The 27,475-nt window shown below is 36.7% G+C and overlaps 1 protein-coding gene across 7 annotated transcripts in view; it reads left to right on the forward strand.

The window, feature by feature from the left end:
* The window catches only part of LOC307011039 (syntaxin-binding protein 4), a 69,648-nt gene that overhangs the window by 32,257 nt on the left and 9,916 nt on the right, over positions 1-27,475 (forward strand). For 3 of the 7 annotated variants that reach the window (XM_079636305.1, XM_079636306.1, XM_079636301.1), the window contains 14 exons: positions 2,287-2,360; positions 6,187-6,282; positions 8,970-9,039; positions 9,271-9,345; positions 12,510-12,589; positions 13,581-13,704; positions 13,938-14,079; positions 17,166-17,272; positions 17,382-17,523; positions 17,671-17,743; positions 20,989-21,077; positions 22,987-23,083; positions 24,659-24,786; positions 25,165-25,257. In XM_079636305.1, coding sequence (XP_079492431.1) covers positions 2,287-2,360; positions 6,187-6,282; positions 8,970-9,039; positions 9,271-9,345; positions 12,510-12,589; positions 13,581-13,704; positions 13,938-14,079; positions 17,166-17,272; positions 17,382-17,523; positions 17,671-17,743; positions 20,989-21,077; positions 22,987-23,083; positions 24,659-24,786; positions 25,165-25,257 — 1,390 coding nt within the window. Of the gene's footprint in view, positions 1-251; positions 430-2,286; positions 2,361-6,186; positions 6,283-8,969; positions 9,040-9,270; positions 9,346-12,509; positions 12,590-13,580; positions 13,705-13,937; positions 14,080-17,165; positions 17,273-17,381; positions 17,524-17,670; positions 17,744-20,988; positions 21,078-22,986; positions 23,084-24,658; positions 24,787-25,164; positions 25,258-27,475 lie in introns of those variants that run through there. The other 4 variants (XM_079636307.1, XM_079636304.1, XM_079636302.1 and 1 more) reach the window with 4 other exon arrangements.

Consider the following 27,475-nt stretch of genomic DNA (forward strand, 5'->3'; position numbering starts at 1 on the left):
CAGTGTCCTTTAAAGACCCCGTGGATTGAAATAGCTTAATGTCAGTAAGACTTTGTATATCACGTCAAACCTTTAAAGTCCTTTCATAAATGTGAATATTTGTTTCTCTATTTGGAAACCACCTGTTCAGTCACTGTTAAACAATGGGCAAAAAAAAATCTCTATCTCTAAAATATCTATATATAAAAAACACGATCCCCCATTTCTGTTGCATAAGATTTAATCTGTGGGCAAAGTTGGTGATGTTTAGGATCATCTGTATTAGAGCTGGCTGTAGCAGTGAATCATGTGGCTCGCGCTGTGTCGGACCTCCGCGACGCGCTGATCACGAGAGGAATGGGCATACGCTACGCGTCGCTGGATGCGCAAAAAACGCTTCAAAATGCCAACATTTTCGGTCATGTACAAGGGAGCAGTCATGATTAGCAGGTAAACACGTTTGTTTTGTCATTTTGTGGTTGTTGAGCTGCATTATGTCTCGGGTTTTCAACTCATTAGTCCCAGTGAGTGATAAGCGCTCGAGTGTTTTCGAGAGAAGCGTCGACATAAGCGCGCTGTCACGTTGTCCTCTACTGAAGGTTTCGGTGACTTTTGGGTACTTTGTTTTACCTGTGCTGTGCTCAGGTGTGTCACTTATAAAGCGTGCATGTTGCGTACTTACGTTTTTCATCCTCTCACCAGTTATATTAGTGAGCCTGCATGCGTTAAACGACGGGTTCTACACCATTCTTTTTATAACCTATAATTTTGCACCGACTGTAGTTACAGTGTGAAAAGGGCATATTTGAATTATTTGTCAGCTATATTTTGAAGAATTCACAACACTGTGTGAAGGATGTACTAATAATGTGCTCTAATCACCCGGAGATTATAATGTGTTTGTGCGTACTCAGTAAATCCATGCATACTAGATGCCTAACTGTGCTTTTTGCTATTGATCAGAGGTTAATGTCAAACTTCTTGATGCGTATGCTGCCTTCACGTGCTATCGAAATGATTGTAAATACTAGTTTCCTAGTAAAAAAAAAAAAATGGATTTGAACGCCCTCAGCCTCGGGTCAAAATTTGAAGAGGATGCGCTCACAATCACGACTTGGCAAAGTCGTGCTTCAAAAGTAGCAAATTTCCGATAGCACCTGAAGGCAGCATAAGACTATTAGGCATGAATCATGATGTTAAATAATTGGCTTTTATATTTTCATTACACTAAAATTATATGCTACCATTTGTGGTAAAGATTCTTGATAGGCCTATATAAACTCTTGGAACTATATGCATATGTTTTTGTTTACTGTCAACAAACTAGAATTATTAATAGAATAAAATAACCATAATAATTAGTTTCAGGATTTCTGAATTCTTTGAATTAGAAAATTTAGTTTGTGATACATTGCAGTAAGCATGTTTATTTTATATATTTAAATAATTGCAATTGCCATTTTATTAAAATTACAAGTTAACTTTAACAACCCTAAAAAGTAAAAGTAACCCTAAAAATCTTTTTTGATTTCCACAGACCCCCTATCATTTTAAAAGGCTGTTTTATAGCGCGCTGTGTTGGGGACAGCGGACACACTTCGTTACGTAAATCTGGTTTATGTTTAGCTTGAATTTGAGCCTTAGTCGAAGTCTTAGGTTCTGACAATCCAAAGTACAGTTTCAAGGACAGTGCATGGAGCCTGCAGGAAATACTGGATTGTGGTGGATGCTTGTAATCTTTCTGGTGTAGTGCTGGTAAACAACAAAAGGTCCTGTCAGTTTCCTGATATAGCCTACTGTATTTCCTACGAAAAGACAATATTTTGTTCTTTCAATTGCATATAACAGTTTCCAATGCCAACAAGGTTAATTAATTACATAATTTTACTTAATGATTTAAGTATGCAAGTAAAACTTAATCCTTATTATGTGACTCAAAAACATAATCACTGTTATTTTCTCAAAAATCAGAATCATTCACATATTCTGAGTTCATTTGAAAGAGTCAATTTTTAGGAGCCTGTCCAAAGCAGGACATTCATGCTAAATAATTAATACTGATTCCCCACTGGAAATAACTGGTCTTGATGCTAATAACAGTCCACAAGCACAGCATGTACAGTGACATTTTGTTTACAATATTCAGATATGAACAGAATGTTTCCTGCTTAAAATGTAACTGAATTCAGAGGGAAGTTTGATTCTTAAAAAAAGACCTTGATTATTTCTCCGAATCGAACAGGTCTCACTATGTTACTAAGTTGTTGTTTTTCCTACGTTTTCACTTTTTATCTCTGTGCTGCACAGGACACTGATGGGTCCGTATGGAGTAGATCGAGCAGTGCATTCTATGGAATTTACAGACTGTGAGAATGGATTAGGTAAGTGCCTCATAAGATGTTCCTCTCTTTTGACATTTGTGTGTTTGTATAATTGACTAAATATCCTATCGTATCTTGATATCATTTAAAGTGTGTGCAGACCACCTCAGAAGGCATATTATTATAGAATGGTGTGGATTGAGACTGAAGGGTTACTAAGATTTATTCAAGACCCTTTCACACAGCAATCCTGGTAAATTACCGTAGAAATTACCAGAACGACTATTTCGGTAAATACACAAATGTGCTGTCAACGTCATTCCATCTTTTCCCCCGGTAAAATACCATTTACACATCAGTACCAGAATACCGGTAAACTCTGTGATGTCAATCATCAGAAAGGACCTTTAAACGCTGAGCCGTTTTCTTCATCCTCCTGAATGAGGAAAAGTGCCGTAGATTTATTGTAGTTACTTTTTTTTTTTTTTTTTTACTTCTGAATGACAGTTGTAAGGGGATGAATACACAGAACGCGGTTTGGCTCTTAAAAACATGACACGCATAATAGTTACTATAGTAAGTAAGCACTGATGAATGAAAAAAAAAGAAGGCAAGGTCTTGAGCATAAGATGCAGAGCAATGTTCAGATGTTCGTCTAGTACATGTTTACATAGAAACACAGTTAAAAGCAGCGTCATTTTACATAAACAGTTCTGACAGACCAGTCCAAATCCCCACACTTGACCACCTGTCTACTTACATGACGTATTTCCTGTATTTGGCCCAAGTGGGCATGAAGACCACAAGTGTGTAGAACTTTTGATTACCCAATGGGACACGCTTATAGTGTTGTAAAAATGCAAGGGTTTACAGAGCTTTATTTTGATTTCAATACTTTGCATTTGAAAACAAACGTCCCAATATCTGTTCAGTAGTCCCAATGTCAATTTAGTAATTGTGGTGCTTCTAAATAAGTGATTCAAAGCAGGTTTACTACCAAATTAAATGTAATATCTAATTAATTTTACCTACAGTGGAATCTTGCGATTTCGGGACACGGTAATTTAGGAAAGACTGTACAGTATGTGCGAAAGGGACTGTAGACTCTCCTTTATTAGCATCTGTGGTTCCATGAAGAACTTTTAACATCCGTTGAACCATTCCATTGCACAAAATATGCTTTATAGTGGAAAAAAGCTCTTTAGATTAGTAAAATATTCTTCATATTAAGAATGGTTCTTTTAAGAACTATTCACTCAAATGTTCTTTAAAGAACCAAAAATGGTTCTTCCATGGCATCACCTTTCAGAACCTTAATTTTTTTAAGTGTATTGAGTAGCACATTCTAGTTGGTTTTAATGAGGGCTATTGTACAGCATGCATTTCTGATCTCTAATGGCCATGGGGAAGTGAAATAAAACGTATGGCGAAGCCTCGAAGCAAAACGTAGGCATAGGTTTAGGGTACGGTTGTTTTCCAGTCTTTTAATTCTTGCGCTGTCTTTGTTATATTTATACCGCAGCCTGATCTCCCTCTTCACAATAGATCAAAAACATTATTTGAAGGCAGCTCTAAGCTCCTTAAACCTGTCCTTCTTACATCCCAACTTGCACAGTCAACAATCCATTGTGTTACTAGACGATTCTGTTTTAGGAGACATTTTCATGAATACAGACTCAGGAGTGGTGCTCTGAATAAAAAAACATCACCAATAAATCAAATATTTTACAAAGCATTTTTGCAATGCTATCAGGTACAGACTTAAAAGTGTAATACTGTTTTTTTTTCCTGGACACAGTCCTTACTTTGCATTTATTTTAGAGTACATGAAATATTTTGAGTTTAAGTTTAGCACGTGTTTTGGGGATAACCGGGTTGCAGTTCTTCTCATTAAAGATTCATTTTAAAATGAATCCATTAATATGCAATATCAGCTCAAAACTCAATTAGTGCCAATACATTGTCTTTCTATTCATACCAGATAAGCCTGAAGCAAAAAGAGGATATTTATTATTCCTTGAGTGTGACTAAATCGCGCGAGCAAAGCGAATCTAAAGAATCTGTACTGTCCTACAAGGGAAGTGTATTCTGCTTCTGAACTGCCTGCAAATGTACGTTTTAGTGCTGGCAGTATGTCAATATTGTACATTTCAGTGTCTATGGAAAGGCAAGTAAATGTACGTGTGGTAAAACCACACTTTATGTTAAATACATACAAATACTCATGAGATTACGTTGGGTGTGAAAGATGCTCATCTCATTAAAGGCTTTCATGCTTTGTTGGCGTCAGAGCTCATTCCTGTTGTTTAAACAATTAATGGCCTGACAACACTGATTTGCTGTTGGTCTCTCAAATAAGGGATCATTGAATAGACAATGACTCTATTCAATATAGTGCTTTTTAGATAAACCCTGAGTTTTTTTAAGTCAACATGAAATGTGATTCACCCTATCTTTTTTTCTAAATGCTTCTGTAAAAAAATTATAATAATTTAAAAATACTTTTAACCTCATTATGTTCAAACTCAATGGAGTAAAACAGGATTCCTGCGTGTTTAATGGATTCTGTACTAAGCGCTGGTCTCAGAATGCTGACTGTTTCCATAGCAAATCTGGTCAATTACTTTACCAATCAGCGAATGGCTATTTTATTTAAAAGGCGGGACTTATTCCACCATATTAATCCTTTTCACATTTCCGGGTTTCTCAGAAGCGGAAGGTGTCATAGTTGGGTAAACTTCTATAGCAGTGAGTGAGAGAAAATATTAAATATCATTTTTGTGTTCCCATTTGCTCAAATTGCAAAAGAAAAACTCCCTGCTGGGGGATTTTCATTTACCTGAAACTCTGAAAGTTGAAGTTTCTATGTATGTAATGCTTAGAAGTAAATACTGATCAATCCTAATTTTAGGGAGACTGGTATGAACATAAGCTGTTTAAGACCTCATTTATCTGACTTGAAATCAGACACAAATGGGAACACACTACAGCAGCTGGGCTGCACTATTTAGTCACCATGCATTTATTTGGATTACCAAAGTGAAAATTACCGAAAGGACTCTACTGTACTTTACCTTTCTTAAAATAAGTCTCCTATGCTCACCAGGGCTGCATTATTTGACTTAAGATAGTTCAAAACAACAGTAAATATTTGAAATATAAATCTTTTGTATCATAATAAATACATTTACTGTCAGTTTTGATTAATTTAAGGCATTCTTTATGAATAGAAGTATTAATTTAAAAAAAACTCTTACAAACCCCAAACTTTTGGACAATAGTGTATTTTACAATTTACACAATACAAAGTACATTAAATACTATTTTTTTTATTGAACATTTCTCATAACCCAGTAGACATATTGGAGCTTTGTCTGTTATATCACAAAGCGCACTCTTAAGCAATTGATCTTATAATCTAGCAATTGTTTATAATCAGTTACCATAAAAAAAATTCAAAGTTAAGTAAACTTTATAACTATTAAAAATGGCGTTTGGAGTCTCAGACCACAAATAAAACTTTAGAGCTAAAGCTCTTCCAGCATGCATCAGGTAAAGCTGTCTAATGTTCATGGTAAACATGATAGATCTGATTTATCTCATCTTGTTTAGATAGAGAAAGAAGGAATCATAGTCTGTTTTGTCAGAATGACATTAGTGAATGTTTAGATCTTTCATTTCACAATCACCTGTCATCAAATTGTCAGTGAGAGTACTGGCAATGCAATCAGACTGGCCATACAATCCTGTTGTCGGGGACTGTGGTATGATATCTGGGTTTTGTTTAAATTAAGTTGATTGATAAATACAATATCAACAGCAATACAAATGTAAGAATAATATTTTACAACGTCTTACTTTGAGTGATGCTTTGTCTCTTCTCAAGGAATCAAAGTGATCGGTGGTGTGAAAGAACTAACAGGAGAGGAATATGGCGTTTATGTCAAGAGGATCTTACCTGGTGGCCTTGCTTCCAGTGATGGTACGTTTTTTCAAAGATATTTTAATCACAGATTGAAAGTTAATTTTTTTGCCTTAAAGTGCCCCATTGTGTTTTTCTGAATATTACCTTTAATGCAGTGTGTAATATAGCTGTTTGTGAATGCAAAATGTCTGCAAAGTTTTAAAGATCTAAGTGCTCGACAAATAAAGTTATTGTCTCCTTAAATAAAGAATCGATTCTGAACTGTTGAAACGAGTCGTCAGCAATTTCAGTCTCACTTCCTGTTACAAACCTACGTACAAATTTGCATAATGCCAGTCTATGATCTTCATTGGCTGCCCGTGAACAACGTCTACTTTGACCCTCCATCAAACTGTAGTTGTAGCTGAAGCCTGGAAGAGTTTGGTTCATGTTGTTAACATGACGAGGAGATGCTGTTTTCTGTGCTTCGAATCCACTTTGCACGCACTTCAAAGGATGAGGACTTGCGCTGGAATTGATACAGTAAAACCAACACCATCGTGTTCGTATCACTGTGTATGCAAGTGCTGAGGAAGCCTCTGGAGCTGAAATTCAGATATGGTAATGGGCGTTTTGACACGCGCTGTAAGCGGTAGACCAATCACAACAAACTGGGCCATCTGACCAATCAGAGCAGATGAAGCTCTCGGAAAGGAAGTGTTTAGAGAGACCGAATCCTTTATCGAGCTATTTTAGACACTGTGAGAAAAGAGGTAATGAGCAATGCAAGTGTTTTTTGACCTTGGATGCATTTAAACCTATTGTAGGAGATTAGTAACAAAATGAGTAACCTTTAAACTTGCATAATAGGGGAACTTTATACATTTATCCAGGTGGTCTCCTGAAAGTTTTAAAACAATGTAAGTTTCCATGCAACAGTTTCCATGCTGGTTTAGCTGTTAGACTAGCATAATCACATTGTTACCAGCAAAACCTAGGTGGTGAGGCTCAGGCTAGTCAACAATGGGAGGTTGAAATCTGCTCTGACCAGCGAGATTGATTAAATTGCTTTGATCCACATTATAGTCAACAGCTTTTGAACAAAGTGAATCAATCTTGTTATTATGAATCAAATAATTTACTGTAATTGGAGATTAGCTTTACATTTCAAACAAAATCAGAATTTGAATGTGAAACAGCCACATTATAACAGCCACATTCAAAAGTTAAGACACAAATTTAGAAAGGAGACCGTGTCAGTGCAGCTGTTTAAATTTCTGCAAAACAGATTGTCTGTCTCACTGCGTATACCTCTGCTTAAGTCTCTCACGTGTGAAGGGGAGTTTAGCGTCATCCCTGTGCTTAGAGTTAATGCCCCTGACGGACTGGAATTAGAGTCTGTCTCCCATTCTGCTGCTACAGAGCACGGGGTATATGGGAGCTTATATGGGCGCATGCGCTCTGCGGGGTCTTTGCTTGTTTTTAGCCGTCTCACACGATTGCTGTTAGCTCGCCATTCAGAGAACTTAGCTAGCTTTCTGGCTGCTCTCTTTGGCTTGGTGGAAAGACATAATGAACATGCTGGTATTTAACTGGGAGACAGATATTCTGAGGGAATCTAGACAGATTTTCACAGTACTGATGATAATCCAGGTTGACCGACAAATCGGATACCCGAAAGGTGGTATTTGGCTAAAGTGCTCTGACACAAAGTAAGACCCTTTGAGACTTTGCAGCTTGTTCCAGTCCGGATTTGATTTGCTCTGACAAGATATCACTGAAGTGAACGTAGAAGACATAAGCCTGACCTACATCTGAGAGAGATGTTCTTAATATGTCCTACGGAAATGAAAAGGTTTGAGGGCTGTATACTGTCTCTTCTGCAGCCACAATTTGCTAAAACGCACAAGAAGTTGCTAAATTATGAAAATATATATTTTTTTTATCACTTGAATGATGGCCATCTCTTAAACCAAAATACAGTTTTGCAGTTTTTATGTTGTATAAAGCTGTGAAACACTATAGTTTTGACAAAATGTGAGTTTATGGTCACAGCTAATAGAGTAAACAACATTAAAGTCATGGTCAATTTACAAGTCAAGTACACTAGTGTGACAAAACAAAAGTATATATTTAATTTATTTAGGTGATCAACATTAGCTGGCTGCTTATTTTTTTTTAGTTCTTAAATGCCTTTACTTTTGAATTTTTCATAGTGGACTACAGATTTAATGAGCACATATATTATCTTTCAAAAGTTTGAGGTCGGTAAGAAAATACAGTAAAAACAAATATTATTGCAATTTAAAATAACTGTTTTTTATTTGAATAGATTTAAAATTTTATTCATTCTGTGACGGTAAAGCTGAATTTTCAGCATCATTACTCCAGTCTTCAGTGTCACATGATCCTTCAGAAATCATTCTAGCATAATGATTTGATGCTCAAGAATCATTTATTATTATCAGTGTTGAAAACAGTTGTGCTGCTTGATATTTTTTTTGAAACTGCTACATTTTATTCAGGATACTTTGATGATGAGAAAGTTCAAAAGAACAGCATTTATTTGAAATCTTATGGTCACTTTTGAGCAATTTAATGAATCTATGCTGATAAAAGTATACATTTCTTTAGAAGAAGAAAAAAGTACTGACCTCAAACCTTTTAATGATAGAAATGAAAAAAATATGATAAGAATATTATAATATATTTGTCAAGTAATTTTATGGGTATTTATAGTTTTTATTTTGGAAATGCTTCATTAGGAAACCTGCAGCCTGGAGACCAAATATTGGAGGTGAATGGTGAAAGCTTGATTGGCGTGACAAGTGAACGGTACATACTACACTCTCTTATTTTTTTTAAATCAATTTGTTCTTCTATTCTGCATGCATGTACTTTCTGTGATGACTTCAAAATAAATTAAGTCTTAAAATACCCCAAGGACTGTTTATTTAGCTTGTATTCACTTTTACCTCTGAAACTGCAAACTGCAAAAATTAGCCACTTGTAATTGTTGTATTACCTTTAAAACACTTGATGCCTGATATTGTTCTTTGATTGTAGAGCGGTGGACATTCTTAGATCAGCATCCTCAACCAATCACATGCGCCTTCTCATTGCCAGAGATGAGGAAGCCAGGTAAGCCCTGATCCGTCCATTATACAGTAACATCTGTGCTGAAGATCACAAACGTCATGTCCATTTAGAAAGTTTCTTTTAAATGTTGCTTCCAAAGAAAAACATTACATTCAAAGCACAATGATTATCATGATCAAAGAATACTGAAAAAACATATCATGGTTTCCCCAAAAAATAATATTAAGCTGCACAATTTTTTTTAACATTGATAATAATAATAAATGTTTCTTAAGCATCAAATCATCATGTTAGAGTGATTTCTTGTGACAATTCAGTGAAAATTCAGCGTTGGAATAAATTACATTTTAAAATATATTATAAAATAGAAAAGTAATTGTAAATAAATTGTAATAATATTTCATATTATTACTGTTTTTACTGTATTTTTGTATATCAAATAAAGGCAGCCTTGGTGAGCATAAGATACTTTTTTTAAACCCTTTAGACCCCACGGAAGTGTACATGTAAAAAATAATTACAAAATAATTATTTAAAATGTTTGTCTTTTTAAGCAAACCAAAGGAATGTTTGTTTGTTTTTCTTTCCATCTCTACTGCTGATAGTCAATTTCATTGCCAACCTGCCACTTACTTGGTGACATTTAACCAACCTAAACACTTGGCATCACTTAAACACTCTCATCCACTGACATTGATCTATGGATGTCTGACCTGAGTATATTTCATTTGAATGTCCACCCCTTAGAAGACACGTTAAATAATTCAATGAAAGATGAATAATTTTGTTCATAAACTAGATCTGACTGAGTATTGGCAGTGCCTGTGAGTCTCTTGGCGAGCTATTCAAAGACGAGCTTCTGGCCCGCATGGCTCCCATATACTGCCGCCCTCCACTGTTCATTTCGCTCACTAGAAAAATTTGCATTTTTAACGCTGTAATGTTTTTAATTTATTTGAAATGGAAATCTTTTGTAACATTTATATATGGCTTTACTGTCACTTTTGATCAATTTAAGGCATGTTTCATGAATAGAAGTCTACATTTCTTTAAAAAAATCTTACTGAGGCCAAACTTTTGAACAGATTTTTTTTTTTTAAAAATTGAACAGATTAGTGCAAACACTAATAAATGTAACATTGTTGAATGTAATCTTTAGCAAATCTCAAAAAAATAAATATCAATTTTCATACTGTACATTTATAATGCTGTGTTCACATAATAGTGCACAAACACCTGTTCAGGATCTATTTGATATGAGTGAGCAGCAAGAATACAAGGATGTTCTCCCATAATACTGGGTGTTACATTCTACTGTTAGCCTTAATTAATAGATTAATAAGTATAACTGATAGGTCATGTGACAGTAACAAGATGGCGAATGTAGTGTCGGTATGTCGGAATTTTATTCAAACTACCCATATTCATACTATATAGAACATACATTTTTAACGGTCGCAAAGTCAATTCAAATACAAATGTAGTACCTACACTCAGACAGTACGTGCTTTCAGACTCGGCGACATACAGTATTAAGTAGGATCCCAGATGTGTGTACTGTGAGAGTCAGTGGCATGACCGCAGTGTACTTTTGAACTTTACACAGACAGATTGGCAGGAGATTCAGTCCCATGGCTCTGGACTGGCAGCCCAGGGATTGTATGAATGAAGGAAAAAGCCATTCCATGCATGGAGATATGGAGGGAGCGAGTGCGAGGGAGAATGAGAACAGACTCACATTTTAAGCCATGATGAGATGAGTCCTTGCGTCTCCATGCTTTAATCTGCGTTCTGCCCTTAACCAATGCGCATTGAGGGGATTACGCCTCTGCCTCCATGCAAAGACCTCCGCTGCCTTCACTCGCATATCAACAACCTGGAAGTCTTCAGGGACCGAAAGACTGAGCACAGCATCTCTGGGCTTTTTGTTTGTGTGTATTTATGAGGAAGATGGTTTAAAGAATGTGCAATACACAGTGGTTTATTGAGACAGCGCTCATGCCTTTTAGAGTCAGCTCCTTACCATATGCATCACAACCTTGTGTGACCTGCCTCCCTTTAATCCGCACTGATAACCTGTCCTGAGGATGAGGGAAAAGGAGGAAAAAAGCTATTTTTGCATTGCAGCATGCATTTCGAAAGCTGTCACTTTGAGTACACTAGATATTTTGGGCTTAGGCTCTATATGGAGGAATGCAAAGAATTATGGTCTAGTTATTGAAGGCTTGGCTGTTTATATAGTCTTCTGAACGCACATAGTCGCTTTGTATTGTAGTTAAAACAAGCAAAGATCTGGGATCACTCAGGGACACCTGCATGTAGGTAAAGAGGCCAGGGGCTGAGCCTGTGCACAAGTGCATAATGAACACATGTCCATAACTGAATAAGGTTTGAGTGAAGTGACAGGACATTTCTGTTGACCTATATCTGACATTCAAGAGGTGTCTGGGGGAAAATGGCCTGGGATGGAGATGGAGGGGAATATTTAAATAGATTGTAGACATTGCCCAGTCTAACTAAAGGGAACTAAAGAGAACTCAGCATGTTTATTTTTACTCAATAGACTGATCACAAAATCCATTTACATTGCTTTATCTTTCAGTTACAGAACAATTATCTATCTATCTATCTATCTATCTATCTATCTATCTATCTATCTATCTATCTATCTATCTAACTATGATCTAAAGAAAACATTTTTAAAAGTAAAATGTTTTTGTTTTTTTGTGGTTGGACAAATGAACATTTTGGCAGGGAAAGTACAATTTCGAATTACTGGCCTTATAAGGCCAGTCAAAAACCACCTTATTGTCGAGCCCTATATTGGCATTGGTAGTCAATCAGACAACTTGCAGCAGATGAAACGTTTAGAGTAGATTTATAACATTGGTCATGCTTTTTCCTTCTAGCAATGATGTGGAATATTTTAATCACTGAATTCAGCCCTCTAGAGAGTACTTTTATCTGCTTAGAGCATATTTGGATTGTGTTGATAACATGTGAACATAATTACATTCCGTCCTAAGATAATTAACTGACATGATATTATTTTGGAATAGTGCAAGCTGTTAATCTGAGGGAAGTCAGGACCGTTATGTCATTTAGGTGTCTAAAGTTTTTTTATATTCTTAAGTTTTTGAAGGTTTAAAAAAAAAAAATTATTGGACGGTTGCATTATTGTTATTTCTTCTTTTGTCTTTGTGTAGTCGAGAATTTGCAGAGCTCCTTGAAAAATATGGCTCAAACGGAAGCACGGGATCTACCAGGAATTCTCCTATTCAGCAAAGTATGTATATTCTCTCAAGTGTACATGAAATGCACATGATATAAATAATTTTTTATTCATTCACTTTTGTGCTCGGGTTAGGAATAGCTCTCTTTCATAACCTCACTACTTCCTGACATAACAAAGGTTATGAAATGCTGATTCATGCAATATGATCCTCACAACTGGCTAACAAACAGGAGGAATAGAGAAAGAAATTCACATCACATCTCTTCATCATCATCATCCCTAACCATTTTAACTTCAACATTCATACTCTTTCTCAAATATAAATGAAAAACAGGAGACAAACAAACTGTTTTCAAAAAACAATCTCTTTTTTGGGGGGCTCAAGTCAATTATAATTATAATGTTTGGGGGAGAAACAAATCAGCCCTTGAAAATGGCTTAAGACAGCGCATTTGTCCATTATGCAATTTTGAACATCTGTTTCTGCCGGAGGAAAGACGCTTCACAGGAAAAGTTCTTGAGAACGGAGCGTGTGCTCAGTCTTATCCCTGTAGAATATTCTAATGATGTAACTTGCTTTAAGCACAGCAAAGAGTTTCATTTGAGTCTTTAATTTAAAAGTGCAAATGAGAGATTTACAGGAGTTATGTTCAGATGGCTTCGTCTGGACGTTTTGTGTTTGTTAATGGCAAATGAAGTTTCCGAGACTGGCAAAACTTGCAAACTCAAAAAACGTTGTATTTACTCAAAGACTTTATATACATAGTCTTTGAAGAGAATTTTCCGTTTGTTTATTTTTTCAGTTTTTGCCACATTATACAACAGTTAGCTCAGACAAACAGCGTTCCAAGAGTTCCAATATTAATTTTTATTAAAACTGTGGATTAAAGAAGCCAGTGTTTTTGAAAGGGATAACTTTATGGATTGTGCCACTGCCCTCTGGTGGTTATTATATAAGCTTGCATAATTACTAACTACGTAGTGTTAAGTCAAGTTTGATCAGGTATTTTGTAATAACCAAATCTCACTTTTTGTGCCACAGCAGGCAGATACTTGGACAGCACATCATCGGGGTCTTCATCCAGATCTCAGAGTCCTCTATTGCTTAGTCCTGCTGGATCTCAGAGTAATTACAACAACACAGGACCCTTGCTACGCTCCCTAAGGTACTGATAACAAATGATTTAGTCTAGTAAAGTTTACATACTGAGTTGTTTAACAGTTTATTTTGATTCAGCACCATCAAAGTACTGCTTGTGAAGCAGTACTTCACAAGTCCTTTTGTGTGTGTGTGTGTGTGTGTGTGTGTGTGTGTGTGTGTGTGTGTGTGTGTGTGTGTGTGTGTGTGTGTGTGTGTGTGTGTGTGTGTGTGTGTGTGTGTGTGTGTGTTTGGTATCAGTCACCCAGGTGAAGGGGTGATTCAGCTGATATCAATCGCTCGCTCCTGCAGTCTGGGTATTGCCATTGGTGGTGGCTCCAACAGAACTGATGGCCCTGCAGTTTTCATCCAGGAAGTGCTGTCTGGAGGAGACTGTCATCGGGTAAGAGATTGGCTCCCTTTTACAAACTGTGTGCCTGCATCTATTTGTGCATAAAGTGTTAGTGTTTTCACACAGAAATAATTGATCAAGGATCAGTCATTTATTTGCACTGCAGATTTTGAGTGGTCTGATTCCCGAACAAATGACTTTCAGTTAATAGAAAACATAAGGCGGGTTCCATTTAACTGTAAGTGAAGTTCACCTCGGCGTAAGGAATAAGGGAACATCGATGCATCACTTCACAGGAAGTGGAGAGGGAATTTTAACCACCAGTTATTGCATGTCAGCCCAGTATTAAAGACGTTTGTATAAAATAATGGTGGTGAAAATGAGTTGAGGCTCCGACATTTTGACTGAGTTTAACTTGAAATCTCATGATTACTTAAAAAAAAAGATGAAATATACGTCTACTATAACCAAATGTTTATTTTTACATTTCACTCAGTATAGCACTTTCAAAAATGACAGTGTATATTAATTAAATTATTAATGACTTAATAGTTATAAATACACATGAATGTATTACAAACACATGTGTAATAAATTAAAGTACGGTCATTTATATTGCATTCATTTACTGAAGGATATTATGTCATACCTCAATCTCGTCGAATATATGCGCAACACAAGTTTCGTAAATCAAACACATACAGCTACAAATGCGTGAGACTTAAAACAGTATATTCACTGACTGATTTATATGACTGTGGTTAAAGATACACATTATACGTTTTGTAACAAGTGTCATTTTTTTAAATGTTACCACATTTAATTTGTTTAATATTGTTGTTAAATACATAATTAATAGCAATTGCATTAATGCCATCTCTAAAGAGACTGAAAACTCATTAACTTGTTAAAAGTACACAATGCAACTCTAGAGGTCTAAAAAACAAAACCGCATGCATTTTGCGGAAGAACAAATTTTCTTGTGAATGTATATGTTTATCCCACTGATCATAAAACTTTCACTACTAGGCTTAAGGGATATCACCAGTTTAGATGGAAAGGATCTCATGCTGACTAGCTGAAGACATTACTTAAGCTACAACCATAACCATAGTGAAATGACCCTTCACAATAGATGATGCTTTACAATGAACTCTGTTAGAGAGCTACATATGGCAATCTATCTGTTCAATAAAATGCCTTACTATCTACGCGTTGCTTTTACAACATTTCAAATCCCTTAGTTCTCGCCATCTGAAAAGCTAAGCCAATGTTGATTCTTGTTTTATTACGAACTCTGTCGCGTTTCCTTTTTGCTTGCAGACTCCTTTGTGTGCAATTTCCCTTGAAAACCATCCTGCTAGGTCTAAAATATAAACACTTATAATAGGCTTACCATAGTGAATCAGGGTAAGACAAGTACATGTTTTGGAAGAAGGATTGATAATGTATTGACTAATTGTTTAAAGTTTGTTAATTTTGAACTACAACAATGAGAACAACAAACACAAATGAGCTGGATATGTCACACAATTCGTGGAAGTGTTTAGTCTGAGCTGGAGAAAGAAACCGATTATAAACCTCTGGGAATCTTGCCCCTTACACCTTACCAATAAGCTTCAACACATTTAGCCATCTTTATCGCTGACGGGGTTAGGATTTAAGTGAGGATAACATCCTAGAATGTCAGACTACTGCGTTATAGCTTGAGCCAGTGCAAAGGTTTCCTCTTAAGTAGGTAGGTAGTAGGTAGTAAGTAGTAAGTAGGTATCTCCTGGAAATGATCTAAGCAATTTATCCCCTGCTTTACATTGTTTTCCCGAGTAAGAGCTTTTTCCTAATAGACAAAATAGGTTTAGACTCCGCTGGGCTGTTCTGGATATGTACAGTGCTGTCGCAGCAGACTGCAGAGGTCAGGTGCACCCCGTCTAGGGCATCGCCCTCCCTGTGGAATATAAAACTCCACAACGGGGAGGGGAGCTGTACTATTCACCTACAGGACTATTGTGCTGAAACTCGGATATCCAATATCGCTTAGATTTTCAGTGTCAGATTGTTGGCCATCTGTAACATCTATTAAATAAGATCCCATGTCCGTTTTGAATCTTTTAGCCAGAATCAATGATCATAACTATATGGTGGTATATGGTAGCCTGTCATTGGGATTCTTTTTTTTGTTTTTTTGTTTTGTTTTTTTGTTTGTTTTGTTTTTTGTTTGGAGAATCACTTTGTCTAGCCCTTAGTTTTAATGTTTACGTTCATATAGTGGTGTCTCCAAACACTTCTCCAAACTTTTATTGTTGCTCATAGTTAGGAGAGGAATGCTGCAATAAATAACTGAATTGGTATTTAATCTTACTCTATATTCTTGTTGTGTCCTCCAGTAAAAATACACAAATGTTCAAAAGTTTGGCGTAGGTACCATTTTTTCTTTCTGGAAAAAATCATACAGGGAATAATCATTTGATTTAACTAACCAGTAGGACTTAAAAAAAAGTAACAATTATTTGCCGATATTGATACGACTCTGATATCCACCTTAGTTTTAACGTAGGAGACATTTGTAACTTGAGTGTGCAAGACTTCCAGTTATTTTAGCTGTACAAAACAGCTTGTTATGCTACTTGATATTGCAAACGTGGTTTTACAAACAAACAATTGCAAACAGATTTATTTTAATGTATTGTCTTAATTATAAACGCACTGGTTTGTAGTGCAAATTGTTCCACTGTTAACTGCAGTTGTTGTATTTATTTACCTATAGTGGCAAATGAATCAGAACTCTCACACATTCACAGATCATAGCTTACTTCTGTGTTGCAAAATAAGGTGGATATAGTGTATCCCTAAACCATCAAGCTGTGGAAATGGTTTGGAAGCGGATTGGATACACTCGAATATGAGACTTTTGGCACAGTTGTGTAGTTTTAGTGACTTTGGTGTCTCTCGGGGGATGGAGTTGCTGTAGTGGTGTCCTCTGTAAAGACACGAGAGAGGTCTCCACCTGGTGATGAGTAGTGCAGTAGGTTATGTTCCTGCTGATGCTGTTGGTGCAGCTTTCTCAAACTGAACGTCTGCCAAGAATTGTGACTGATCAGCAACATTTAGTAAGGATCTTCATTCCTTTGGCCTTATAGGATGGACGGCTCAGACCTGGAGATCAGCTTATCGCCATTAACAAGGAGTCGTTGATAGGAGTCACATATGAGGACGCCAAAAGTGTGCTCAATAAAGTGAAATTCAGGTATTCGCTCGGGTTCATGTAGCTTTACGTCTTTTGAACGATATTTAATAATTAATCAGTATCATTGTACTTTTTTCATTTCTTTTGTCCCTGTTCTTTGCCTTTGAAGTCAGGAACCAGTGGTGGATATTGCCTTCATTCCAGGAAAAGGACCTTTTTCCAACTGCCCGTTGTTGCATAATGGGGTTCAGAGGGGGGTTGGGAATGGATACAACGCCAGCCGGTTAAAGGTTCATGTCCGATCTCCTGAGGTGAGTGTTTAATATTGTACAGATCATGTCATGTCTCTGTATAATTAGTATGACACCAATATCACATTGTGTACATTGTACACAGGCAATTTCCTTGTTATGGTCTTTTTACTAAGCATGCAATGCTTCATAACTTTCTTCTCATAGATGCGACTAGAGGAAACAGTTCCAGTCCTTTCATCCTCCCCAGAAATCTGCCCTCCAGACATACAGGTTTCAGGTACATGTCTCAAAGGTTGGCTCATAACACCCTTAACTCTATCTTAATGAGCTTTACAGCTAGTTTCCACCCTTTCTCATCACCCACATGAACGGTGCAGATTTTGTTATACGGCTAATATTTCACTTTTGAAAGGAGTACTCTAATTTCATAACCTTTATATCATATTATGTTAGTGTTTTACAGCAAACAAATTTACATTAAAATATCTAAACATTATTTTAAACAGATTCATTTACTTGAGAGGCAACATTTCTTAAAGTCTGCGTGAACCGGAAGTTGCAAACGACTTTTCTCAAGTGTTGTGACGCATTTCCGAGTGAAACGGAATATTGAACAGAGGGCAGGGTTTTACTTCAGCGCTCCTCCTCTCCATCTCTCGCCCATAGCAGAGTAACGGTTTGAGGGGAGGGGTTAAGTGTTTAACCAACCCAAGCAGTCAAGCCTATGTCATCAGAAAAAGAACCATTCCAGACCCGGAAGTAACTTTTCAGACTTTGATTAAAGATAACTTCGGCAAACATTTTTTTTCCGTGTATTAACTTGCACGGATTAATTGTTCACCACAAGACTAGTAATATCCGCTAACAAAGTAAATAGGGTCAATTTTGATTTCATGCCGACTTTAAATACACTACTGTTCAAAAGTTTGGGTTCATTAAGATTTTTAAGAAATCATCTTTATTCAACCATTTATTTATTCATGCATTGAATTGAATGAATACTGGAAGTTTGTTGCTCTCTCAGTTTCTGTACCTTACAGATTGCACCTTGTGTCTCAGTGAAAGTAGCATCCAAAATGAACCAGTGCACGGAGAAACAGGATTTATTGCAAAGCAATTATTTCTTTTGAGAGAGAAAGATTGGGGATTAGTCGGTAGCAGTGTTTGGATTTTAATCAACGGCTAGTTGCAAAGTAATCTCTCTGTGCTCCGGGGGTCGGGCATGTATGTGAGGTGTTTAAATTACACAATCAAATTCTAGAAGACATAACAAAATAAAGGAAGAAGGCCTCTTTCATGTTGAGTCAGATTGTGCTCTTATCTCAGTTCACAGCAGCTGGGTAGCTGTTTAATACAGATTGATTTGCTGTGCGTAATGTGTAATCCTTTCTTGGGGCACAAAATGGGATTGATAAATTGTTATAGAAACCATACAGAGATAGCCCCTTAGGTCCATTTTATGCTATTAGATACTTTGAAGAAGCTATCTGTGTGGATGTTAACATGTCAAGTCACTTCTCCAGACACTGAGATCTCTGTATGCTTAAATAATGCCCCCAAAATGCTCTGTATTTCTCTGCATAGAGACCCCAAAAGTATTTTGACACTTGTGGACATATCCAAAACATTGGAAGGTTGTGTATTAGATACAAAATACCAAACTCAGTGGAATCTGCAAACAAATGATGCAAGACCTTTAATTTCGAACAGTTTTATCATTTGAAACCTTTATTATTATTTTTATGTGTGCTGTTTTTAAAATAAATGCCTTTTGGTTTGATCATTTGACATTCAGACATTTTAAATTATGGCTTCAGTGTCCGAATACATTGTGGCGCCACTGTATTTCACGTTCATACTATGAATGCATGTCAGGCCCACTGAGATGTGCAGCACGCACCTGTCCGGCAGACTATCCCTGGCTCAGAGCTTAAGGTGCAGAGATTAATCTAGACCGGATGTAAGCATGCCTGGCTCGCCCTTGAACCCTGGGTGGTGTCGTGTTTACGAGCACAGTGTTCTAATCATTCATGACATCTATGAAGTGTATAGTGCTTAATTACCCATTTATCCAGACTAGCTGATAAAATCTTAGAAGAATAAGGAAGATCTGTTTTATCTGAATTAAATGGGCACTGTAATCCTGCAAAAGCCCTTCTGGGAGTCCTTCCTAGAAAGAAAGACTGGGTGTGCTCAGACTCAGACACATGCTTATCTTCCTTCGTTGTCATTCTTTAATCATTGTGATTTGTAGAGATGTGGAGATTGTTATAGAATTTGGCTATCCAATGGAAACTGATGTTTACAACTGGTTTGCACCTAACATAAAGGCTGACTGTACATTAGTTAAGTTAATGTACTACATTAGGCTAAACATGAAACTATTTATATAAGTTGATGTTAGTGCTTATGTTGTCAGATTTTGAGCTTGGTCACTGGATAGTTGAATTTCAGATGTTACCCATATCACTTGAAGAATTTTTTGAAAAATATCTAGGCTGCTCTTTCCAAAGTGATTGGGACTGGGACTCTCAAGGAGTGAAAATGACCAAAAAGCAACATAACAGTTGTCTAAATTAATCATATGCTATATCCCAACTCTTCTAAAGTCATATAATATATGTGTGTGATAATCTTCCCCTCCATGATGCTCTGAAATGGACTACAAAAGTGACAAAATGTGATTTGTGTTAGGACCCCAAATCTAATGTTGCCATATGCAGTTTGAGAGTACTTGGGAATATGGTGCTCAAGTTAAATGGTCACTTTTATTGTAATTTTTTGTGTGTGTGATTTCTGAGCTTGATAGCTCACCATTCACTTTCATGATAAGGAAAACTTGCCAGAGAGTTCTTCAAAAATTCACCTTTTGTAATTTTTCCTTCTGTAAGAAAGGAATTGATATACATTTGAACAACATTTGGGTGATTCAGAATTCATTTTTAGATTAACTATCCCTTCGATTAATAGCTACAAAGCTACAAACATATTTGGCTATCCACATGCTTGCCATTCTGGTGGAACATTCATAGAAGCACCATTAATCTGGATTGTTTTAGTTGTCCTGGATTGTGTACAATCAGTTCCACCTGTTAAATCCACTCCCCCTGTCCGAGCTCCCTGCTGTGCATGTTGGTCCTGAATTACCAGCATTGAACCTGTCTGAGTCTGCGTGAGTCTGACGTGTCTGAGCTCAACCTGTCAGTCATGAGCGTCAGAAGGCAGCTAAATCCCCTGCGTTGCTTAACAATACACACGCCACTGAAAGCACGGGCGTTAATACCTTTCTTTCTCTATCGCTATCTCTCTCGCCCCCTCGATTCAAATCCCTCACACAGTTCATAATCTTTATTGTATTAATATAATACCCATTCATTTGTTCTCCCAGACAATGAAAAAAAACACACATTAATGCCATGTTTTCCAAAGCAGCTAACTAGCACTCACCACTAAAGTATGACTTTTGTATAAGAGTTTGACTCTTAAAGTATGTGTTTTTTACTGTCCCTTTTTCCCCCTCAGCTTCCCCTGCACAGAGACCAACCACTGTTTCCAAACCCAAGATCTCGCTGGACCCCCACATACGGCTCAAATCAGAGAAGCTTGATCTGGTAAGCCTGGTTTACACACACCGTTTTACATGTGTACGAAGAGTGATTTTCAACCTTCTTTGTATTGTTACAATGTCAGTACAGTATATGTAAATTAACAATGTCTACTCATTCTCCATGTTACCTGGACCAAGAAATTCACATTTATTTGTCACCAAAAGTATTTTGAATATTCCAGGGCTCTCCTGAAAACTACAGATTACACTCCCGACCACGGACAGTCGGAGCGAGTTATTAAGGTTATTAACCAAATTAGGGTTATTAACAAAAAAGTTATTGTTAGGTTATTGTATTATTACTAAAAATTGTATCGTACTTGTCTACTCTTTAAACAGCGTTATGGTAAAAATGGTACACTATGGCTACAGCTTTTGCACCTGTATGCTGTGGTGGGTTGGGCAGAACTGACAGAAGGCCATTTTTTCAGTTTTGCCCCCTCCATTTGGCATAAAACAGTTTTCGTGGCCAAATGTTGACTACGTGTTTTTTTTTTATTTTTTTTTTTACATTAAATAAATAAATAATGCTGTTGATTTAGGGATAAATGTTTTATTAAGAAAAATGATGTTCATGACTGCAATGACATTATGCTTGTACCTGTACTTTTAGCAATGATTAGACTCAGCGGTTCAGAAAATGTGGTGAATTTAAAGGGTTAATCCCCATTGGAATCTGTACGATTGACTTTAAAAGGAGCCTGTATCTCAGTGCAAAGTAACTGACAGAGTGCTTATGTAGATAACCTCTCGTATCTCAGTGTCACTTTCCTCATAGATATCTGTCTCTGCTCTTTGTTATTGTGCAGTTGTTTAGCAGAGATTTAATTTAATCCTGCTGATCCTGGGGCTGACCCTAATCTACCGGCCCATTAATAGGATTAGGTCTCAATGGACGAGAGCACTTAAATGTGGACTAAAGGCACAATGCACACTATGTTAAGTGTTGCACGAACAGGTATTTGACATGGTGCAAAGTTTTCTATGTGACTTTATACTGTTCATTGCACTGTTCATCACGTTTTTCAAGCATATATTTTATCTGGTACAGGACAGATTTCTTGCCATTGGTGTTTGAACAGTATATCTTATTTTTGTGGCAGTATCATATTGTTGGTTCGACCTTAATCTGATTAGCCTTATTAATGCCTTTTGAACTCTTATGGACCATAAGCCTGGATTTATTGTACGCCACTGACTTGACCTCCGTTACCACACTGCCATCTTGTGTATGTAGCAGTAGCATGACTCTTTTCAAGCATGACTGGATACTATACAGTTGATAAGGAATCATAGTTATCAGTCAACTCTTAAAATATATACGAAATATTTAAGGTTCAGTGTTTATAGTTATTTTCCTTTTTTGTTTTTATAGTTTTTCCGGTAACACTTTACAATAAGGTTCATTATTTAACATTAGTTAATGTATTAACTAACATGAACTAACAATGAGCAATACATTTGTTACAGCATTTATTCATCTTTGTCAATGTTAGTTAATACAAATACAGCTGTTCATTGTTTGTCAATGTCACAGTGCATTTACTAAAGTTAACAAATACAACCTTTGAATTTAATAGCGTATTAGTAAATGTCGAAATTAACTAAGATGAATAAATGCTGAAGAAGTATTGTTCATTCTTAGGTCATGTTAACTAAGGTAGTTAACTAATGTTAACCAATGAACCTTATTGTAAAGTGTTAAAGTTTTTTCTTCTTTTTTTTAAAGAAACATTTTGCACTCGTTTTGTAGTAAAATAATAATAAAACATTGGAAAATTGATCTCCCCAATCCCGATTTGGAGAATGGCAGTGCACTGCAGGCTGCTGAAAATTCAAAGGAGCTAGATTTGGTTGAACAGGCTTGTAGCACTATAATGATGAAGGTTTTTGACCGTTTGATCATTTTGCAGGCTCTGTCATACCTGGGCCTGGATTTAACAGAAGAGAAGAGACGGCAGCTCAGAGAGAGTCTCACTACAGACCCTCAGGGAACGGTCTCATATGGAGGTATAGACACATTCTTAACATGCTCTTCAGTCAGTCAACTACTGTAGATGCAGGACATTTTCCTCATTTTTACAATCATTTTGATGCTGACTTATATTCCCATATTCATCACATATTTCAATATTGGAGATGATGAATCCGAAACAGGGGTCAGCAACTCTTTTGATCTGAAGTGCCATTTTCTCACTTTTGAATCACCAGTATGTGCACATGAGACCACTTGATAGGCAGTTTACTTGCACTGTTCACTGTTAGAGTGATAGGCTTCCATAGTGATTATAACTAAATTAAACAGGTTGCATGACGAAGAAAAAAGGATTACTGCAGTTTATCCGGGAAAAAAGATGGAGATAGCACGCAAAGCGTTGGAATTCAACATGACTGAAATAACTGAAAAAAAAACACATTTAATATTAATCTCTCCCGTATTCATCTTTGGATGCCAATGATTACTGGTTTGGCTTGCGTGCCTAAGGTGAGGTTACCAACCTCCTGAAATAACCACAGAAAATAATCACATTTTGACATGAACGGAAATACCCCTTTTGAAAAGGGAGACACATTCCATATTTGGATATTGGGCTTGAGTTTGTGCTTTGAAACACTTACAGTCGAATGAGTTTTTAGAGACAGATTGTCAGGGAAAAAAAAATTGGGTTCAGTACAAACTTAGACAGCTAAATATATTTCCAGGCTGCTCTTGACAGGGAGTTACGCTTCATTCCTGAACTCCTCAGCAGTAAAATGTCACCACGGCAAATCCTGATCAAAGTGTGTGTGGTGGAGCAAGAGTTCTGCCTGTTTTCATGTACTTCAGCTGTGCAAACACTTACAGCAAGGGCACCTGAACATAAATATTCCCTCTAGATGATCTTTCTGCTGTTATGAGGGAAACTCTGGATATATCTAGCTGAGTGACAGGAGAAGAGACTTCATGGCACCCACTTTTCTGTTTAGAAAGCAAATGTTGACCTGAAATCACATTTTCAAATCTACACTCAGACTGGTCAAAAGTTTCGAATAACAAGGCTGCATTTATTTGATCAAAAGCACAGTAATATTGTTAATATTATTACAATTTAAAATCATTTCTATTTTAAAATCGAATTTATTCCTGTGATTTTCTTTTTCTTTTGTTGATATCTTACTTTCCAAATGTTTGAAAGGTATATCACAGTTTTTATCACAAAAATATTAAGCAGCACAACTGTTTCTTGAGCAGCAAATCATCATATTAGAATGATTTCTGAAGGATCATGTGACACTGAATATCTGACAATGAGTAATGATGCTGAAAATTTAGCTTTGCATCACAGGAATAAATTACATTTCAAAATGTATTAAAATAAAAAAGTAATTTTTGTTCACAAGATTACTGTTTTTACTGTATTTTTGTTCAAATAAATGCAGCCTCTGAGTTGTGACTGACTCTTTTTTAAAAAAAAATGTAACATAAAAAATCCATAATGATTTTGATACTGTAATTTTTATAATATTAATTTCTTACATGCTTTTTATATTTCTAGTGTAATTCTTGGCTATTTCTATTTCTAACTATTCCTCTGTTTCCTTAAGACTTTGTGGAAGCCACCCGCAGTGTGTATCAAGAGAAGCTGGAGGAGGCGGGACTGGGACAGGGACCCTTTATGTTCTCCTATCAGGAAGCAGCAAGTTTGATGGACACCTCTGCCTTTCATTCCCCTGTAAGTAGACCCGCAGGATTTAGTATCGGAGTGCTTGACTTTGATTTGGGCTAAACTTCGGCACAATCCTCAGAGCACCTCCTCACATCTGAGACTTCACTTTCCCCTGAAGCTGAGCATGTCGGGAGATTTACTCAGGGATCTTAAATGAGCTTTTCTCCTGCTCAGAAAAGTTATCAAAGCTGTCTTTTAAGCTCTTAAACGCTTCGATTGTCAGAGTTTGCCTGTTTTGTAGCCTGTGCCTTTGGATTTGTCTCACATAGATGTATGAGCACTGAATTGGTATTGGTTTTAATGTTGTTGTTTTCTTTTAGATCCCAGAGGCAGGGTCACACACTTATGAAAGAGTTGTTTTAACATTGTCACTCTCTCTTTCAGACCTATGAGTCAGAGTGCAGCTACAGCAGTGAGGAGCTGGAGGAGTTTCAGACGGAAGTCAAACAACTCCAGCTGCAAATGAAACAACTCAAGGTGAGTACTGAAATAAACAGGGGTAGCTGGATTGTGTTGCTTCCTTCAATCAATAGATAAGTATAGGACTATAATTGCTAGGGGTGTGCATTGGCACTGCCCTCACAATTCGATTCGATTACGATTCACCAGGTAACGATTCGATTCAATTCGATTCTACGATGCATTGCGATGCATCAAAATTCTACTGCACACAACAAGGCAATTTTTTCATCAGTCATGAGGCAATACAAGCAGTCATATATTGAACAACAGATTTTATTGGCTGCTATGTGTGTATTATCACTCTCCTGTATCTTTGACATAAATGTCATTAAACAAAATAAAATTGAATGGTACAGGGTATTGTATATGGCATTTTCAAACCCTGAAAAAGAAAACATAAATCACTGCTTTCTAGGGCTGTAATCTCCCAGTCGATTGTTGGTCGATACGTTCTGGCTTGACCAAAATTCTGATTGGTCGTTTTTTGGCGCGTTCATTTCATCAGTTTTGCCGCGTTCATTTCATTCGTTTTGCCGCGTTCGTTTCATTCGTTTTGCGCGTTCATTTCATTCGTTTTGCCGCGTTCGTTTCATTCGTTTTGCGCGTTCATTTCATCAGTTTTGCCGCGTTCATTTCATTCGTTTTGCCGCGTTCATTTCATTCGTTTTGCCGCGTTCATTTCATCAGTTTTGCCGCGTTCATTTCATTCGTTTTGCCGCGTTCATTTCATTCGTTTTGCCGCGTTCATTTCATTCGTTTTGCGCGTTCATTTCATCAGTTTTCCCGCGTTCATTTTATTCGTTTTGCGCGTTCATTTCATCAGGTGGAAAGCACTAATTGCAAATGGGGGTGTTTTCAGAGCACCCCTGTTTCACAGGTAACAGTGTGTCTTCAGAACACCCCCCTTGTTTTCACTTCTTTTGGATTATCCCAACCCACCGGAGAAGAGAGACGGCTACTAGAAGGTTTGCTGAATATTATTTATTTAATTGAGAGACCGTTTAATTCATAGTCAGTCCTCCTCTACCATGTCAACAAAGACATCGGCAGCATTTTTTTTTTTAGAAGACGGAAAATAATTATTGGAGCCCAATGCGCAGTGCGCTGTGCCACTGTTTTGAGCCTATGCTTTACTTTTCAGTTATGCACTTTATTTCGTTTTTGCTCTTGATCTGGTTTGTTTAATAAATATTATTTTTTTATTCAAATGGACGTGCCTTTTGTGTTTAAGAGTAAAAGCTTTATGTTAATAGTCTATTCGTGTCTCAGCCGCGAAGTTGCGCTCCTGTGTTCAGCCTCGTCTTGTTTAGTTTCCCCATTAACTTCGTAGAATCCGAAATGTGCCCAGATGTCCTCTTTTCCAAGCTTTGGGTGCGTTTTTAATTACCCGTCTATCGCGGTCATCTCCCTCCGCCTCAGCCGTCTTGATTGTTGTTGTTGTTATGCCCACGAAAGTAACTTTATTGTCCAACTCAAGGCCAGAAAATAAACAGTGACATAATCGATTATGGCACTTTGCCGCATCGATGCTGAATCGAGCATATCCCGCATTGCGATGCATCGCCGAATCGATTATTGTTGACACCACTAATAATTGCTGACTGCAGGGTCCAAAATGAACACTCGCTAAGTGCCAAATTCAAGTCAAAATTGGCTTTAGTGAGTAAATAAACCGACAATTGTCCAGTAAATTAATTACCGGTAGTCAAATTGTAAGAATGATAGTCTGACCTTGACTGATTGATGACCTTGATGCACTAAAAAAAAAAAACTGTAGCAGCTCGTACAACTTTTCCCTCAGTGGAAAACTTACCATCATGTTTATCTTCATCATGTTCATCATGTTTATCATGTTTATCAAGTTCTTTCCTCTACAACTCCATGTTTCCACACATGTGGAATATTCCTCACACAAACCCACAAAACAACAACAAAAAATATATAGAATAAACAGAATAGATAGAAAATGAATAGTAAAAAAAAAGAAGCAAAATTAGGGAAGCTCATTTCCGCCACATAAGAAAAAAAGACTCATGCTTTGGTAAATAATAATTATGACATACTTAGTCATAATTATGATAGAATAAATCATAATTATGACATACATTAAAATTATGACAAAAGTCAGACTTTTGACGAATTGAATTTGAGATAAAGTCCAAATTATGACATACAAAGTCAAAATTATGATTTAAAATTTTGAAATGATGACAGTTGACATTGACAGGAAATC

This window comes from Phoxinus phoxinus (assembly GCF_949152265.1).
Source record: "Phoxinus phoxinus genome assembly, chromosome: 1".
Classification (NCBI taxonomy): Eukaryota; Metazoa; Chordata; class Actinopteri; order Cypriniformes; family Leuciscidae; genus Phoxinus; species Phoxinus phoxinus.